A 20904-nucleotide genomic window follows, 5' to 3' on the forward strand; every position below is an offset into this window, starting at 1 on the left:
TAACAGCTTCCAGAAACAGAGCTCTGAAGAAACATCTATTACAATTTCCTGCATGGATATCCATATACACTAAAGACGGGCAACTAGTGTCAGACCAACCTTCCCAGCATCAATGTCATTTTTCAATATCTTAAGTTTTTATAGTCAGACTACAAAACAAGATGACAATTCTGGTTGAGCTGACCAATGATTAAGAATATATAGGATATACATCTGTTCTAACAGTACTAGAAGTATGACCAGCTTTTAATTTTTCCTGTCCTAGGTGACCTAATGAAGGAAGTGTCTACTCTAATTGGTTCCTCTTAGTCATGTATCAGATTAGTTGCAATAGCTAAAATTACTTCTTTCATGATGCTTCCATAGAAAAGCACTTTATAACTTGTCACATATTGTTTAAGATAGATCAAAGTTGATATGTTGGTAAGATGACTTTTCTATTGTTTAAAAATCATCCATTAATTCTGTAAGTGTGGTTGTCACTACTTAACACTATTTTCTTAACATCGTGTGTGGTTAATGTAATGCCCAGCCATCTCACTATATGAACAAATTTGGGAACTGAATAAACAATGGATGTCCCAAATTTTATCTGAGCAAATCAGATAAAACAATTGAGTCCTCAGTTAGTTACAACCATTTGCCCTTAAATTTTGGCATACAGTCTTGGAGCACTCCACTGTTAGAATCGTGAGAATACAATTGCTACGTCCCCACTCCTCTCTATAGTTAGTTAAGCAAAACACTTTGTGTTTTTATCCTTCTTGCTGCTGCTCACTATGTGTCTTACACTAGCATTGGAAATACTTTTTGGGAGGGAATTTTATGGTATTGAGAATCTTCATCATAAAGAAACCTTAAAACTCTGAATATGCCACCCAGAAAGAAAGACTAATCCCTTCTGGTGCAGTAGCATATGTTACAGTCATTTAGAAGCTTTGGTTGTATCAGAATGAAGGAGACCATGTCCTTGGTGGGACTGGCCAATATAAACACCTTATATAAATATATAGACAGATTTTTAAAGACCTTTTAAACCATCAGGAGCTGCATCACAAACCCAGCTTTTGTGATTTCCCGCTGTCAAGTTTAACCAAAATCCTTTTGTAGAAATCTGTTCTTTAGTAGGTCTGGCTGTTATGGAGTTAATTTTCTTCATAGCAGCCCATATGGTGCTATGTTTTGGATTTGTGACCAAAACATTGTTGATAAGACACCAACATTTTAGCTATTGCTGAACAGTACTTACACAGCATCAAGGCCTTTTCTTTTTTCCCCGCTCTACCGCCTCAGCAAGTAGGCTGGGGGTGTGCAATAAGCTAGGAGAGGAAACAACCAGGACAGCTGACCCAAACTGACCAAAATAGATATTCCATGCTATGTAACATCATGCTCACTAATAAGAAAGGAGGGGAGGTGGGTTTTGGGTGGGTGGCCATTGCTTGAAATCTGGCTGGACATTGGTGTACATGTGGAAGGTGGCAAGTGACTGCCTTTGCATCACTTGATTTGTTTTCTTTCTTTCCTTCTTCATCTCCTTTCCTTTGCTTTTAAACTATCTCAACCCATAAGTTTTCTTGCTTTTGCTCTTCCTATTCTCTCCCCCATCCCATGGAGAGGATAGAGGAGAAGATAGGCTGTGTGCTGCTTAGCTGAGAGCTGGGGTCAACCCATCACACAAGTGTCATTTTTTGTGCCTCTTTTTGCTGATGCACTGTTTAGAAAACATGGTTATCTCATTGTAAGGCTCTATGTTATGCTACATTACCAACACCAAAGAGGAAGATGATGTACTAAAGTGCTGTTCCGGCAATGCTAATTGTCTCATTTTGACCTGGAGAAATGCATCAAAGGTATTTGAGCTGTTGGTCCACAATTAATTATTCTTGAGCCACCAGAGGGTCTAATATGACTGACAGCGGCTTGTGCTGGTATATAGTAGCTCTTGGGTGACTGGAATTCTCAGGTGCAGCAGAAAGCCTCCTTAAGCTGATGTAGTTGTGTCATTCAGCTGTGTACTTCACCTACCCCAGTCTCATCCCATGGTCCAATTGTTTAATGTCACCTGCTGCCTGGAGAGCCAAGGTAAAGCTGTGAAGTATATGTTGCAATTAGAGTGTATATTGGAATTCTTTCTCACATTAAGATCTTTGGTCCTTGACTTGTATTATAAAGCTACTGTAATATATCTTTTGAAGGAAATTTTATTTGATGGAGAAATTATGAAACTCCTGAGATCTCCATCTGTTTTTAAGTCTTCTTTGATTATGCCTCAGTTCCTCCCCATTCCCCAGTTTATTACCTTTTAGAGGAGGAGGAGACCCTTTAAATATTAAAAATTCCTTCTCTAGGGGATTTTTATCTCAATATCTGTTCTTTTACAGCTGTTCTGGCTGAAGAAGAGGAGGAAATGGGTCTTATTCCATTTTCATGAATGTATGTTAATTCATTAATCCTCTTTGTATCTATTGCTGAGGAATCTTGGCGTATAAAACTGCATCATTTGATGTGGAAGAAATTCAGTACTTTTTTTATACTGAATACAATAAGAATGACATTGTATGTGGAATAATATAGTTGCATACAAACTGAATAATGCAATCATTTAGTGAATGAATCTTTTATGTCCCTTTCTGGATTCAACTTAAAAGATGATCCACGTGAAAGTTATTTCAGAAACTTATATCAGAAATTTTAGTTTAAGTAAATACACTATAGAGAAGAATAGAGAAGAAGAAAGTATAAGTAATGAATAGAAATGCATTATTATTGCTACAGGAAAATAAAACTACTAGCAATTCTCTATTTCTTGTCTTAAAATATGCTGATACTAACTTTTCAATTCAGCAGAGCCCATTCTGTATTCATTTTTTTTGAGCACAAAATTATGTTACTATCAAAAATGCCAAAGAACAGTCTTCTAATGAAAAAAGTACTGAAGACATTATCTGTGCATTAAATAACATAAAAATGAACATTTTAGTATGATCGCTTCCTGTAATGTTGACAACATAGGTGAACTATGTTGAGAAGGTAACTGAGGTCTGAAAAAGATCAAATCCAAGGTCTAAAATGACACCTTGCCATTAAGTTTGTACAGTATTTTTTTCTATAGTTCGTAACTGAATCCACATAAGTTAAATTTTTCAATGTTGGGCTTTCTCTGAAAGAGTGAGTCTGCACTGATCTCAGTGATTTGCTGTGTCACAGTCCATTTAAAACAAAATGGCATTGGTCTGTGACGATGAGAAAAGTATAGGTATTGCAGGACAAAAATAAACACAAATGAATCAAGAAAACAAAAGCAAACAACAAACAAACAAACCCCTAGAAAAACACACATCCCTTACACGCTTCTGGGATGGGATTCAGCTGGAAATGCAGACATCTAAATATGGGTGTCTGCTTCACCACTAATGCAGCCTAGCTATGGTCAGTGGTACCCATAGGGTTGTTCAGTTCACCCAAAGTGGACATCTACAGGATGGGCAGCTAAATCACTCTCTGGGTTGTTCTGATGGCATCAGCAAGGATTCTAGCACCTTTGGTGGGTGCTTAGATGCTTATCTCATACCATATATAGACAACTACATTTAGGCATCTTAATATTAATCTGAATTCTATGCTTTGCTTTAACATTTTACTAGTTTAATATTAATCACAAACATGCTGGTAGACACTAGAAGAAGGAGGAAAAAAGCCAGTATTTCTTCAATTTTTTTTAACCATCCCCCAATTTCTCTGACAGTCTGAATGTTCCTTAAGGACAATATTCATGCTGTGTAGTCTTAGTGTCCCTATTTAGTATACTGAAAACAAACAGCTTTTAAATGATAAAACCATTCCTCTTTCCCACTGCCTATAGCAATACAAATAAATAAATAAGCCAGTGACTAGAAAGCACAATTTTAAAACTCTTGACAGTTGTATGGATTAAGTGGAGGTTTAGAACTCACAATAGAATTGCTTTAGGAATTTCAGAAAGAAAGCTTAGCAGTCATTTTAATTAAAAAAATATTCTCTACTAACCAGGTGTAGATCAACACATGTAGAATTGTGTTCACAAGCGTTGATCACGCAGTCATCAATGTCTTGGTCACATTTCAGTCCTGCATATCCTGGGTTGCACAAACAATAGAAGCCATCGACAACTGTAACAGAGACAATATTTTAGTACTGAGAGTGTTTTAGAATTACAACTGTATATATAAAATTAAGTTACGGTTATGACTACTATCTGGAAAAGATTTAGATGGGTTTTACCTAAAAGGTGTTGATATGTTAAAAATTTCAAATAAATTATATGCAATATCTCAAAACAACTTTTTAATATGAAGGCAGATTAATGTGTTTTACTGAAATGATTCAAATATCTTGATATAAGAATTAGAAATCAATGATCCATTACTAGCTTCTGAAAAAGTGATGGCATCTTATAAGCTAATGAGTAATTTTTCATCACAAAATTGCACACAAAGTACAAAACATTTTATCTTTGATATTGCGCCTAAATGAGATGGGGCAGTTAAACATTGTTTGGTTCGTTGGGGGTTTTTTTGGTAAGGAATGCCTCATATTATACCACTATATTAAAGGAAAATTTGCTTGAGTTGAATTTGGCGCCTCAACCTATGACATATTTCTAGGCTTCATTTTAATCTTAACAAGCTAATGATAAGAATCCTCTCCCTTTTTCATCATTAATAATCCAAACGGAGAGGAATCTTTAGAGTGCTACGTCCATATAGGGAGCTTATGACAGCAGTAATTGCACTTCTTGCAGCTCTGCATTTATTCTAACCACAAAGAGGTTCCTGGATTCTTCATTATTGCTGAGATTTACCATAGAATCTATTCTGCCATTGTGTCTGTACACATAGCTGCTATTGTATTCATTAAAGTCCTTCAGAGCAAGAGCATTATTCATCTGCTAAGAGCTGCCTAGTTTCCTCAGGATTCCAGCTTTCTTCAGCCAGTGCACATAGCGCAGAGGAACTGAGAGGTCCACATGATGCAACTCAAGTCCAGAGGCACCACAAAGACAAGCTATCCCCAAAAGATCTGGCACTTTGTGAGCATGAAGGTCTTTACTGCACCTCATCTAAATGCCAGTTCGAAATATCTCTGAAGCAATGTAAAGTACACAGAAAACTTCTGTAAATTTATTTTAGGAAATAGTCTTTACTAGATACAATATGAAGCTGTTCATCTTATTCCCACGTATGAAAAGTTAGAATTCTTAAAGGTTATTGAAACCATTTTTTTTTTTTTTAAATTAGGACAGTTTTAGGCCATGATATATTTAGTAATTTGGGGTCAATTCTTTAAGATATCATCTGAAACCAGTCAGCTGATTAGATCTTCTGATAATACATGTAAAAATTTTGAATTTCAGGAGATTCTCAAATCATCATTCTCATTTTAAAAGGGATGTGGGGAAACAGGAGAGATATGTAGCAGAAAACAAACATGGTTGCTTAGTGCTTAAAGTGGGGAACCTATGAGGAAAAGCTGAGTCAGATGGGCTTGCTTTGTATTAGTCCCTTCAGGGAATGGTTAATAATTAGAGGGCTATATAACAGTAACTTCAAGAGCAATTGTACAAATGGCAGAACTGAATTCCTCTTAGTAGTGTTAGATGATATAATACCAAAAATGGCCAAAAGATACAGCTTTAAAGACTCAGATAGGATTCGGGGGCGGGGGGGGCAACACTACAAGAGTAGTGCATCAGTAGAATAGGCTGTCCCAAAGAGTTTGTGGAATTTCTGTCCACCCTTAAAGGCTTTTGAAACTCTGCTAGAAAAATCCCTGACTGACCTGTTCTAGCACTGTTGACAGTCCAGCTTCATGTGCATTTGACTACATGACCTCCAAACATCATTCTTCTTTCCAGCCAGCATTATAAGATTCTCTGAAAACTACCACTTTTACTTTTTTTTTTACCAAGCATAGAAAGTGTCTGATAGGTGATAATAGCCCCATAAAACTTTCCAGTAAGTTCTCCATACATAATGGGTTCTACTAAACTTAGCCTGCCAAGCCAGACAGAATACAGTAATTCATCATCAAGTTGCTTCTAAAACCCTTAAGTATATCTATCAGTGAAAGTGTAAGTTACGCAGTTACGTGATAGAAGGTGCTTAATAGTAAGCAGACACTTCATTTTGCATCAGTTTGATATTTAACGCAGTTTTTGGACTTGTTAGAATTATGCTATTATAGTAACTGCTCCATGAGCTCCTTTTCCGCACCTGAACATTGTCTCATTGAATGCACAGTGTAAGATGTGCTTGGCTAATTTAGGTATCAACAGAGACAGCACAAATCTCATTAAAATTTCTCATTAGCTGCAATTCTGACCCCCTGAACACACAAACCCCAGTGCCAGGAATTGAGGCATTTTGGCAAAAATAATCCTCCTGGTACTGACTGTGGAGCTTCAGACAAGCTAAATTTCAGTAAATTATCCACTATTCTCCCTAGAGCAGCTCAGTAGCTACAGACACTTCAACAGAAACACTACTCTACATTAAAGTGAGTAACCAGACTGAACTCACTGTCATAACAGTATCCATGGAGGCAAGGGTTAGAACTGCACTCATTGACATTGATCTCACAGCGTGGACCTGCAAAGCCCTTCACACACTGGCACTGGAATCCAAGGGGAAAAACATCCAAATTCATTTCTTCTATGCACACAGCTCCATTCTCACAGGGATTGCTGGCCTCACAAGGCCTAAACTCACAGTTCAAACCTGAAAAGGAAAATGGCAAAGCTGTCAGTATTTAACTAATGAACATATCCCTGCAGCTGCTGCCTATTCTGAGCTGTATTTTCTTTACATCCCTGGTTAAAAATGAGTTGGAGGGTCTCAGAGGTACATATATGTATATTGACATACAGAAACAGACAATTTTATCTGTTTTGTTTATATAATGACATTGCATTTTAAAATCATAATAGCGATCTCAATATATTTTAGTTTTCCTGTTTACCTTTGTCCTCTAAAATAGCTCCAAAAGTCTCTTTAAAAGTTATTAATGAATTTTGTTTTAAAGCTTCCTGTTATTTCTTCTTGATACCCTGTTGTCACTGGTACCATATGAGCTGTTTATACATTAACCCATAATCCTGAACATGAATGAAATGCAAGTAACTTTGTATACTTGTTCTGCTTGCAATTTGTGACTACACACCAATTAATTTACTGAAATTATTTAAATTATTTTACTGAAATTATGTATGTATTCAATAATGAGTGACTGCCTCCATTGTTTATAAAAATTCCATACAAAATCTCACATGCTCCTTTCTACGCTTCATTAACAAACACTCTAGTGTATAATAGATTACATACATTTATCTGGGCTAATCAAGGAACTGTGTGATGGTGATCTTAGGTCACAGATGCCCTCATTTAAATCTTTAATTTGCAATAAATAAATCAAAAAAAAGATTAAAAGACCCTTTAAAATGAGTCTTACTTTGTTAGAACATAAGCAAGACTGATTCATGTTTTTCAGTAGCAAAACTCAAAATGATGAGGGCAGAGAGAGCAGAGATCAAATGGGTTTGGGTTTGTAAAGCTCCCTCCCTTTTCCCTTAGTACTGCTTAAGGCGAGTCTGTTCATTCAGGCTTAGTTTCAGAGGAAGCTCCATAGCTTTTGGGGCTGCAACAAACTGCGCACAAGTCCCTCCGAGCCCCTTTGAAGCCCATCTGTCTTTCTGTGACTGTTGAGGCTGGGCTGTGTTTATGCTATGCTTTCTAGAGGAGCTGCCCAGGGTTTCCTGTCCTCCAGGCCCTCTGCTCACTTCCCCAGTGCCCTTGCCTCAGCCCTGGGTTGCCCAGAGGTTCCTTCCTGGAGCAGCTTCTACCTGGCCCAACAACCTCCCTCTTCCTTAGGCTTTAATCTTAACCTAGTGATGGGCAAGTGACACTGCAACATAAAGCACCTCAGTAGTCATGTGGAAAATCAAAGCCATACAGCTAGGCTGTGGTGGGTTCACCTTGGCTGGCTGCCAGATGCCCACCCAGTCACTCTCTCACTCCCCCTCAACAGGGTGGATGGAGAAAATAAAGTAGAAAACCTTGCAGGTCAAGCTAAAGATAGGGGACATCACCAGGGGCAAAACAGACTTGAGGAAAACTGATCATATTCATTGCCAATTAAAATTAGACTAGGACGGTGAGAAACAAACACAAAACTACCTTCCTTCATCTGCCTGTTCTTCCCAGGCTCAACTTTACTCCTTCACTCCAGACTCCTCTACCTCCTCCCCACCCCTGAGCAGCACAGGGGATGGGAAATAGGGGATGGGAAATGGGGGTTGTGGTCAGTCCATAACAGTTCTCCTCTGCCCCTCCCTCCTCACACTCTTCCCCTGCTCCAGTGCATACCCCCCAAGGGCCATAGTTGCTGCCAGGAGCCTGTTCCAGAGACTGGTCCTGTACCAGGAGCATTTCCTCTTCCTCTCCCCTGGGTGTTCACAGGATTGTTACTCTCACCCTTTTTTCCACCACACTCTGCTGTGTGGTGTTTTGCCCTTCCCTAAATGTTTTCCCCTGAGGTGCCCCCACCTTGGCTGTGGGGCTCAGCTGTGCCCTGTGGTGGGTGGGTTGGAGCTGGCTGGAACCGGCTGTGTCCGGCACGGGGCAGCCCCGGCCTCTCCTCACAGGGGCTGCCCTGCGGCCCCCGCTGCCAGCGCCTGGGCACCTGCAGGCAGCACACGAGGTAAGCCGTGTTCATGAGATGGATAATAATACTGAGAATTTTCAATTTCTTCTCGGGCTCAAAATTTCAGACAGCGATTCCTGGCAAAGAATCAACCAGTGTTACAAGTCACCTATAGTATATGGCAGCTTTAAATTTATAGACCAGTTGCTAACTTACAGAACTGGGAATTCATACAGGTTTTTTGGATATAATTTTTAGGAAACTGAATCAGTTCAGTGGTTAGCTTATTTTTGAATATTATGATTTCAGAACAAGACTTAAAGTACAGCGTAGTGGTTGAGATCAAGCTGCAGTGCCACTTAGTGCTATTCTGTGACTTATTTGAAAGCTTAAAATTCCTTAAATTTGTAGGATATGGTGAAAGGATGAAAAACACTCACTGGATAACCTCAACATTAAGGTGTCCATGAAACTGAATGTTAGCAAAAGCAACAAGTAGGAACAGAATTGAGGTAAAAAACCCCACAACAACCCTCTGACCCCAGTAGTCATGCTGACAGAGGAGAGAAAGAGCAGCACAAGTTGTTCCCTGTCTTTATGTCACCAGTGGTCTCTCTGGTGCAGGGTGATCCTGCCATAGGCAGCTGGCAGTCTCAGATCTGGAATTCATGAAATTGCATAGCAAATGCTGCCATATGGCACATTGAGATTTTGCCCTGAAGTTTTCATCTTTATATCACAACAGCTTGACATGAGTGACTACCCTGCTGGTTCCTAAAGTGGAGTTCACACCCACACGAATAAGCTTAACACATGGCTCACAATTATAAGTGGAACTGTCAGATGACCCAGTAATACAGTACTTGTTTTTCTTCTGCGTTGATGGAAGAACCTTTAAACAGATTTGTCCATCCTCTTACATGCCAAGTGTTTGGGGGTGGGGGTGGTAGACATTTCTTGCAGATAAAGCAAAAGTGCATCAGTTTTCCCCTACTGTAGTATTCTTCTCCAAAGCCAGATACCGCCACTTTTTGGAAGAGAGCATAACAAGAGTTTTGGTGAACAATTGGAAAATAAAGAGGCAATAAGAAACAGTGAGGACATAGAACTTAGAAGGCACAGGCTTATATTATTTCCAAATATTTGTGCAGTATAAATAGGACTGTGCACAATTATGTCATGTGAATGCTAATGGATTTTAAATTTTTAATCTTAGTATCTTGTGGCAAAGTTTCATGAGTTAACTATGTATTTCAGAAAAGTATTACCTTTTTTTTTTTTTTTTTAAACTCTCAATATACTCCCAGACCCCTGGCTTCAATGTATGATTTTTATTTCAAACATTTTGCTCTGCTGATTGAATAATATATCGGGTTTCTTCTGCCTTTTCTTTCTATATTGTGTGTAGAAAATTTATCATTGACCAAAGAGTAACTGAAGAACTTTCATATGGTTTCAGTCCCTCCAAAAAACAGTGATCTTCAAAGAACCATGGATAAAAATGTATTTTTATTATTCAGAAATTCATAATTTTTTTTAAGCATCAGCTGAAAATGATTCATACTGTCTCAAAAACAATTTCTGAGAAGAATTTTGGAAATAGTTGAAACGTAAAAGATTCAATGTGAACAGACTCAGAAGGGAACGTATAGGGGTAACCTGCACTCTGTGGTCTTGGTTGCTTACATAAATTTTAACACATATTGACATATTTATCACCTCAAATCCTCACAATGATAAGGTGGTGTTCATATGTTTGTTTTGATTTTTTTTATGAATACTTGGATAGATGTCTTCCACTGTGTGCTCTGAGAAAAGGAGCCTGAATTTGTCTTTTGTATTCACTCATGTTAAGTAAGCGCCAGGCTGCTGGTAGGTCCTCCTGAAACTCTCTTTGCCAGGCTGAACAAGCCCAGCCCCACCATTGGTGGAAAAACAGTGTGAAAGAGGCATTGAGTATCTCAGACTTTTTCCATGTCCTTTGTCAATTCAGCAATATGATCTCATTATTTCCCATATTTCTTTGTTACTTGTAGACCTATAGAACTCTTTCTTGTTGCCCTTCAGTTGCCTTGATAGTTTTAGCTCCATTTGCCCTTTAGCTTTCCTAATTCTGTTCACGTGTGACTGGATGCCTTCTGGATAGGTAGCTCACCATTCCATCTACCTTCTGTGCACTTCATTTTCTCTTTAAGCTCAGTCAGGAGTTCTGTATTTGTCCATTTTTCTGCCACATCTGGTTGAGTGCACCTTGGAAAGAACTGTGCTGTGAGGCACTGTCCTTCAAGATAAATCAGTGGGTCCAAGATAAATCAGTTTTCCTTTCAGTGCAGTCTTAGGACTATAAACTCCATCACCTCATTGTCACCAAAGCTGGTTTTGACCTTTACATCCCAAACCACCTCTTGCTTATTCATGAACAGAGAATCCAGATACATACCTCCCCTAGCTGCTTCACCCCACCATTTTTAAAAAAAAACTCTACTCAACGTGGTCCAAAAATCTGCTGGATTACTTGTGTCTTTCCATGCTGTCTTTCCAGCAAAAGTCAGGGTGATAATATCCCAATGAGAATTAGGGTCTGTGTTCATGAGTCTTTTTCCAGTTTCCTAAAGAAGACTTCATAAACTTTTCTGGATCAAGATGTCTGTAGCAGATACCCACCACAATGTTTGTTTAACCAGTTCCCTTTTCATTCTGCCCCATTGACTTGAGCAGTGCATCACCATCACCCATTCCATAGCAAAGCTCCATGCATTCAAGACACTGCTTTGTATGAAGTTCAGCCCAGCATCCTCATCTTTGTTGCCTGTGTTTCCAGAAAGTTTGCATCCATCCATTGCAGCATACTAGTAATGTGAGCTATCTTAGCGTGTATGTTATTATTCCTAGAGAAGGCTGTAGTGCAATATTTGCTGACATGCAAATAAACCTCCTCAGAGATCAGAGCTGGTCAACAGCTGCCACTCTCCCTCACAGAAGGGAATCTTGATCTATTTTGACAATTGTTTCATTGTAGTGGTACTGATGACGGTGTATGTGTCAGAGTCAGACAGCTTACATGCCTCTCCGGATGAAACTAACTCTTCCTCACCTGTTGTCACAGCCCAATACTTAATTCATAAGTGAATCTCTGTAGGTGAAGAGAAAGTTGCCTTCAAGTTGTCAGAATTAATCATCTTCCAGCCTCCATGTTGTAGAGTCTCTGTCACCCTGTGCCTGAGCCTATCCTCTATCTATCCTTCCTCCCTCCCCCAGTCCTGCTCCTGTGGGTAACAGGCTTTTGTCCCTTCAGGGTCTCTAAGAAAAATCTCTTCATCTTCCATTTTGTCATCATCTTCCATTTTCTTATCACTGATGTTGTGTAGCCTGTTCTTCTTCCCCAGCTTCTCCCTCTGGCAGCATGGCAACTCAACCAGGGTGCATGTCTGGCTGGTGAGGAGCTTGTGCACCTTCCTTCCAAGCAGGTGCGTGGGTTTATGCCTCTCCTTCAGATTCTTGCTCAAGGTAGCTCCCCAGAAGGGTATAAATTCCAGTGAAGTTTGTACTGATTTGAAATTACACCAAAAGTGTTCCCTTTCAAAAAAAAATTTTTCCCCCCTCTTTAAGAAATTAGGGAAAACAAATTACTGCTTTTGTTCTAGCTATAGTAAAGCAAAACAGCACAAAGTGAAAATATTTATATTATCCTGACATTTATAAAGAATGGTAAATTAAAATCTGGTCATAAAGTTGATGACCTGGGTTAACAATCCTATTTACCAAATGAGGCCAAAACATGTCGTGTAATATTAGTTGCTAGTAGTACTCTAAACAGTTTTTTCGGTGCCTTCTTTCAAGCAATGTTCACCACTCTTTAATTAGAAATTCAACCTCTTTTTCCTCCCACCCAACTTTCCTGCATATCACTGCATGAAAAATCTTTTTCTGCTACTGGCAGAAATGGCAAAGATCTCATTCATATTCAAACTGGAAGATTGGGAAAACAAAAAGACAAGAAGATAATAAGACTGTCTCCCATCCACTCAGTCCCTTTCCCTGAATCAATTAATTTTTAACCATCAGTGCTGAGAATTAATAATTTAAAAGACCATTCCCTCACTCAGAGTATCACAACTGTTTATATTATTTCAATACAATTCTGAAAATCATTCATTATTAAATAATTATTATTAATGGTAATCAATATAAGTAGCAAGAAAACAAGAAGAGAAAGTTGGCTGATTTAAAGTAGAATTTTTTTGAAAAATGCACGCAAAGATTAAGGTTGGATAGTAGTTGACAATCGATAGTAATAGACAATGGTGGTTACATGTTAGTACAATGAATGCACTGCTGCTGTTGCTCTCATATAACCTTTTTTTTTTACAAAGCTGTAAATTTATGATTAAAGCTATTTGGATACATCAAGCAGCAAATAGGACACACATGAAAAAATTCTTCATTAAAGTAGATTAATCAGAATACAGAATTCATGTTTTCTGCATTTTCTCTTTTAAAGAATTTTTGTGCATATATAAAAATACTAAATATTTACCTGTAGCTGGTTAATTTGAATACATCTTTTTTTTTACTAAATATAGGAAAGTTCTCACTTGATCTGGCAAGTTTCTGAAATAGTAAGTCTGTGATTGTTGACAGAAGGGAATGCTGTGCCATGGAAACAGTTTATAAACTGTCTTCTCCCACTGACACATCAGGATTTTTAAATTGCCCATCACAGACTAAGAAGGTAATATTCACTAAACATAGTAAGCTGACAAAAAAGAGAAAGTATGCCCAACAGATCGAATGTGAAAGAATCAAACACAGAAGTTCATTAATGAATTAATAAGTTCAGCACATCTTTCCAACCGTGCTTATTTCCATTTGACAAGTTTAACCTCTCTGTTTGTTTAATTTTTGGCTATATTTTATTGATTACAAGAATAGATTGTCTTTACTTTACTAGACAGTTAAAGGCCTCTCTATTAGAATAAACCTGAACAAACATCCAAAAGAATATGCACAAATGATTAAATTACACAGTCAGTTGAAGGACAATTTTCTTTTCCGTGGCACAATATGTTGGATTAAATATTATACTTCTCTCTACATATGGAAGCATATACTCATAGTATATACTATGTTTACTAGCATACAATATATATCAAGTAATGAATACTTTATTTGGAAAATCATCTTTTTTGTTTGTTTAGGAATGAGAAGCATATTGCATATTCAGAAGGGTCATTCTGCTAATATTAATCCATTCTCTTTTCTACTATGTTTGCTTGTAATACTTCTACAGTAGAATCTCTAAATATCATAAATGAACACTGAAAAGAGGTTGTTTTTTTTTTAATGTAAAAGACTATTCTGTTAAGGCTATTATTAATAGTCAAAAGCATAATTTAAAAAATGACATAGTCAATAAATTAGCTGAGATAAGTTTTCATTTCTTTATGTGAAAGTATTGACACTAGTTAGTTTGTTTTATTTGTTCAGCATAAATCTGTACATGAAACATTTTGATGTGTACTACAGAATTCTTTTATAATCAGAAATGACATCTCTTCAATTTTGTTATTCCTTTTGGAAAATAAGTTAATAAAAAAGCCATTTGGTACTAACATTTTAAGGTATTAAATCTGACAACAGCTTTCAAAGTCAGCAGTTTGCCATAAAAGTACGGACTGAATCAAAGACAAAATATATCTGATTGCAAACTGCTGGCATGATTATGACAATATAGTGAAAATAAACTATCTATGGCTAGTACCAGAACAACAAGGATGTCATTTGGATGGCAATTTTGTAAATAATACCAAGTAGTCTGGTACTGGTGTTAAATATGCACTCAGTGCTGTCATTGCTAAATAGTCCATGTGAAGGTTTGAACAAAAGAGGAAGAACCAACCAGGTAAGAGCACCTACTCTTGGGCACCAGAGTGTGCTCAGAGGAAGTAGTTGCGCTGTGAAGTTAAGAAGTGAGGGTCACAGTCCCGGTTCTGCTAGCTGCCTCGATGGAAACTGTGATGCTGGTCTGGTCTTTCTATCTGATCTTTAGACACTGGATAACTGAAAGATTTTTTTTTTAAAATTTGTTTTATTTTATTGGGATCCAGCTCATGTAACCTTATGACACTGGTATCATTGGATTTCAGCAGCCTTGCTTAGAGTCTATTCATCTATTCACCATTGTTATAAATTTGATGAAACAGAAAAGTATATCTTATGAATGAAGTTAAAAGCATTTTGCTTCAATGAAATGAGAAAATTACACCAGCTGAAAGGATGTCAGTAAGCAAAAAATAGGGAGAAAAACTACAACAGATTAATTTTATATAGCTTGCATGAATACATGAAAATTTTCAAAAGTTTGTGTTAACTCAGGAATGTGTTTATTTAAATTTACATTGTTTAGTTTATATGCTCAGGTTCAGAACACAGAGACCATTTTTTTCAAAATGACACTAAACTAATTTCATATATGAAGTAAAAGCCAGTGACTGATGTGATTCTTCCATGATAAATATATTTTCTTAGATGTTTTCTATGTTTTTAGGTTTTTTCCTTTATCATCATAACATCACTGCAACAGCATTAAGTTTCAATCTTTCTGTAACTCACCTTTTAACAACAGAGCTAAAAGACACTTCTAACATTAAAGTGAATCACCACTGGTTTTGAAGGTTAATTAAATAAATTGAATACCATTCAATACAAGTAAAAATGTGTTTAGTTATGGGAACTAATCCAGGGTACAAAGGCACTATCAGACTACATTAAAAAAAAACCAAACCAAACCAAAACAAAAACAAAAACCAAATCCCTACCCTCAAGTTATATGCAACTTTCTGTTTTTCCTAAGACTGCTCTTTTGAAATGAGTGAATACAATAACTTTAATTTTAAAAAATTATTTGATCACTTCAGAGAAATCGGTATTTCAGTTTTCATCAACTTTATACAACTCAATGGCTCCCACCCTCAAAGGCTTCCATAAACTTAACATAAAATCCCAGGAACACTAATGAGCAATAAGTTAGATGTCTAAAATTTGAGGTCCATGCAACATTAAAGATTAAACATCTTAATGCTAAATATGAAATTGCCTCTATTAAAAGTTCAAAATTGTCATTTTCTTTAACTTTGGAAAGTTCAGATGTACCTCTAAGCTTGCTGTTATTTTATAAACTGGCTGCTTAGCTTGATCTACTTTGTGGCATAAGAAAACAAAACACATCCGCAACTGAGATGGTTAAAGGCTAGTAAATATAAATAAAAAAACCAGAAGTACCCTGGAAGTGGATAGGAAGAAAAAAATACGTGCAGAAGCATGCATATATTGATATTACTTGAAATTAAGCAAAGTATTACTCTAACAGTTTAAAAATACAGCAAGTCTTTTCTTTCAGTTCAAATTTATAGCAATTCCATTCTTTCTGTGGAAAGAAAACTCTACTTTCCATGGAAGGAATTGCTTTGTGTTTCTGTATATAATCTGTGAAAAGGCATTTTCTGTGAAATCAGTACTAATTGAAAATCAGTAAGTTTGTTTGTTTGTTTGTTTTTAAAGGAAGGATATTTGAAAAGTAATACTTAGCACTTTTCAAGTAAAAAACATTTCCTTAATTGTATATGGTAATGCAGACCATGCAACAATGCTGGAACAAAGCATGAGATGGACCCACATCACAAACTTTAAAATGAAAATCACACAGACATGCATATATTGAACCTCCATACCTGTATAAATTTCTGTAAAAACAGACAAAAATAGGAGTTGAATATATTATTTAGGTGCATTTTTTTCTTTTAAAATATACACATTTATAACTACTAAACTATGAAGATACGTCTGTATCCACATCTGTGCATTTCACATTTCAACGTAAAAGCATGCTTCACTCTTTCTCAGAAAATAAAAGAATGCTACTAAAGAAAAGAGTTACCCCAAATTTCTTTCCTACTGAAATATATGGGAATGCTTTCCTTTTCATTCTTTTATCTTACCTTTGTTTATTATATCAGAATTCAACTGAAATTATTGATGTATGTGGAAAAGTTACAGAAATCTGGTATCAAACTCAGTTTTTCCTTAAGTCCTAGCACCTGTGGGTGTCATTTTCAGATATAGTAATGATCACCTTTTTTAGTTCAAGTGGCCAAACCTTTCTGTGTTTTGAGATCCTATTTTCATTTTCTTAAAATTTGACAAATTGGCCAGAGATTATTTATAGCAGCTGATACCAGGATTATTATTTTCTTTCTTTTATTTGTGTATGGCAGATGACCCTACACCATAAATAGGCCCACCATGTAGAAAAATAAAGCTGCAAATGTTTGTTCCATCAGCCAAAACCCCTCCCCCCTGAGGTTTGGTAAACTTTTCTTTGAGCAACGGCAATGCCCTCATAATTTGTAGGGCAGCCAGATAAAACATAACCATATTTTAAGTCTTTGAAAAATTGTGGTTTGCACATACTTTCTGGAAAATTAAGGGACAGATACGTACAGATTCTCATTTGCAATGAATATACCTTGTATCATCTACATAACTTAAGTCTCCTCCCTGTAACCAAGGTTCTTGTACACCATTCTTGGAGAATGACTAATGAAATTCGAACCCCTTATCTGCTGTAGATGACTGGATTTACACATGCAGTATTCCCAGAGTACTCACAGCTCTAAAGGCTTAGAAAATTTTTCTTGTGGATCAAGATGTGTCCCAAGGTGCAAACTGAAAGCAGATCTGAAACTACAACATGTACCTCACTGCATTTGTATGGACAGAGTTAAGCAACCAGGGCTTTTAGTGGTGCCTTTGGGTTCTTGGTGCTGTTCTGAAAGACCATGGGTCTCTTACAGATCTTGTCAAATCTGCCAGACCTTTGTGGCTCTCTGACGTACCCAAGAGTGTCTAAATTGACACTAGAAATGGCTAGGCAAAAGACTTACTCTCTGGTTTGTTTCATTTTGGAGGCAGAAACACCTGAATTTATGTCTCTAGGTAGCAACTTTTAGAAATAATATAAAAATCAGTAGAAATACCAGAAGAAAATTCCGAAGAAGTTCTGCAGTGACTTCATATATGAGCCAACAGCAAGTCCCAGTTCATACTGATTCCCACTTAGGCATTGCATAGCCTTTTAGACCAACCTTCCATATTGCTTAGAGGCAATGTGTATTTTCTAGGTAATATACCACAAATGTGGCCACTCTGCTTCTCTACCCAGAAAAAGCTCCTATGTGATGCAAAGTGCCCTTCATAGCTCTATGCCCCAGTTTCATTTTTCCCCTAAATAAAATTTTATTTGGCTGTTCAGTGTCAAGAGAGTGGCAAAACCAGGTATAAAGTGATGTTGAACTGGAGATAGATATTCTTTTATGGTCTAACACAGAGATATGCTAGAAAGAGCCACAGGTCTTGCAAAACTGCCTTTTTGCATGGGCCTTGGCACAGGAAAGACTGAGATTTGGCCTATGAGCACTGAAAAAGTAATTGCTCCATTATCTCTACTCTAGTTTTTTGCCTTCATGAGCACTTACATTTCTTACTTATTATCTATTTTGTAATTAGCTGTTCCCATAATAGAGTGTCCTATGCTGAAAACTCCATTATTACTCTTGCTTTTCAACAGACTTAAGCATTTTTTTTTCTGCTGAGTTGCCTTTCTCACTAGTTTACTTTCTTTTGCAACATGTTTAATGGCCAATTACCATTTTTGCTTTAATCTTAATTGGAACACATTTGGAGACATGTGTCATTAAGGCTGCAACAAATAAGTAGACATTTCCTCAGAACTGAATTTCACTTTTCCTCTACAATTACATATATTTGATTAAAAAGGTCATACCTATTAGCAACATCTAGACCAAACACATATAGTGCATTTTTTTTAATGAGTCATGTAATAATTTGGATCAAAGGATAAATGTCTTTGCTCCATTTATTAAAAACAAGTTACTAAACAATTTTTTTTTTTAAGAAAAAGAAGAAAGAAAATATTCATGTCATATCTTACAAGGCTATCACATGTAACATAAACTATCTCTGCCTGAAAGGGACATTTTAATGCTTGCTTCCTTCCTGAGCTTTCTTTGGGAATAGCAGAATACTGGCTCAGTCCATGGGTCACAGAAATGTTAGTAAAGTCGTTTGGTTCACCTTTTCCTTAAATACTGGTGTAGAAAATGTGGTAAATTTGCAGCTCTGGTGTGGGACTGCAAGATCCGTTCTTAGCTTTCAATCCCAAGTAAGAATAAAGCAGCCTTATAAGTCTTACTTTATTTTCTGTAAAAATGAGCTGGTCTAGAAATTGTAGTGGGATGAAAAGCAGCATGCCTGATACAAGGACAATCCCACTTTGCTACCCTGTCAGCAAGGATTGATGTCTAATAGTTATGACTAACTTCATTGATGTGGCTGTGTGATATATAAAAATGTTGGCACTTTAAAGCCGTGAACACTAAACTTGCACTTATAGATACAGACCCGGTTGTAAGAAGAATGTTTGAACATACCGCAAGGTTCTTACAAAACACCAAAACCACCAATACATCTGAATATGGATGAAATGGCTAATAGTTGGAGTGAAGCACCTAGAAAGTATCTTGAAAGTAGATAGGTAATTCTAGAACAACTTGAAAGTGTAAGACTTTCTAGAGAAGAGAAAGACTCATCTACTATGTAGTGGGCCAGTTTTACTAAGAAACAGTAAACCAGTGTTTATCAGTGCATCATTTGAGCACCTCTTCTCCTAAGATAGCTTTGCACAATTGAGTGAACTGCAGGCATCCCTTCATACAAGTGAGCAAGAGCCAGATAAAATCTGTAAAGTGATATGCTCCTCCAGCTGTAAGCTATATGAAGACTTAAAACTAAGGAAAGCAAATAAACTGTAGCAATCCAAAAACACCACTCTGATTTTGCTGGCACAAATGGAAGAATATAATGGGTGTGTTTCAGTCTTATAACAAAATAAATAGCTTAAGACAAAAAGTGTATTTTGCTAAATTATAATGGAGACCAGCAAGGGACTGAAAAATAGGGTAGGTTTGAGGTTTGGAAAAATATTTTTTTACTCCTTAACATAAAAGATAAGGTGTCTGTCTCTCATTGAAAATTAAAGGGCATGTTGATTTTAAAATATGATCATTATCAACTTCTGCTTCCTATCATTCTGTAAATAAATACTTTCAAGTCTGCATTTAACATGCTTCCACATGGAAGGAACAGCATGGATATAAATATAGATAAAATACAGATAAAATATAACACTGGGGACTCTAAAATCTACTAAATTGCACTGTTCTTGAATTATGTGTTAATTTTTAATACAACAAGACAGTGTTTCCTGGTAGAGACTTGGGAGCTTTCATTCTACCTTCCATGAAACTCTTAGGACCCCTAAATGAGGTACAGTCTCACAATATTTCACACACACTCTACTCTCTTCTGAAGCACTTAATATCAATTCTATAGTAACTGTGATTCTATTATAGAAAGGCTACAATTGTAGAATCAATATCATAATAGAAAAGTTATTATAACTCCCCAGCTAGGATAATATAATGGAATCAAGCTCATAAGAAGGCTGAGAGGCCTGGTTAATACTGCAACAGATAAATTACTGCCAAAGACGATCAGTGATAATGTATTGGCCAGAACTGTAGCTGTTTGTCTCCTGTTGCTAATATTAAAATGTGTGATTTATCCTGCACCCAAATTGAGATATGATAGAAAATGGGTGGAAGAGGGAGACATTTCTAAAATAGTAGCATATTTGCAGGTACAAATACATTAGAACCAAGCAGAAGCAGCTATACTAGATACGTACTTATGTTAAATCTTGTAGGACTTTGAAAAGTGGACTGTCGTATTGGGGTAATTAAAACATATTCACAAGTACGTACAGTATTTGTGGCATAGATAACTGTATTATAAATGGCAAAAGCATATTACATAAACCTAGATGCTATTATTTTTTCTCCATTTGACCTTAGATACAATATATGTTCAGTGAGGCTCAGTAAATTCTAGGATTTCTCTGTGGGTTTACACAGGAATCTCTTCAGTAATAACATAATCTGGTATAGATTTTTTGTCTTTCATCAAATCTTGAGTTTCCTCCAAACCAAGGTCAAAAGAGTTATGATATAAAAGTATGTGGACTTTGACGTTCATTATTTTATACCTTATCAGGACTACAGGAAAAGCTGTATGATTTTGGAAAATAGA

General features: G+C 36.7%; 1 protein-coding gene across 1 annotated transcript in view; it reads right to left on the bottom strand.

Annotated features, from left to right (window-relative positions):
* EYS (eyes shut homolog) overlaps window positions 1-20904 on the bottom strand; it is a 906089-nt gene that overhangs the window by 582568 nt on the left and 302617 nt on the right. Inside the window, 2 exon segments of the mRNA XM_075747398.1 lie at window positions 4030-4151; window positions 6561-6758. Of these exon segments, the coding sequence (XP_075603513.1) occupies window positions 4030-4151; window positions 6561-6758 (320 nt within the window).

Source organism: Balearica regulorum, chromosome 3, assembly GCF_011004875.1.
Source record: "Balearica regulorum gibbericeps isolate bBalReg1 chromosome 3, bBalReg1.pri, whole genome shotgun sequence".
Taxonomy (NCBI): domain Eukaryota; kingdom Metazoa; phylum Chordata; class Aves; order Gruiformes; family Gruidae; genus Balearica; species Balearica regulorum.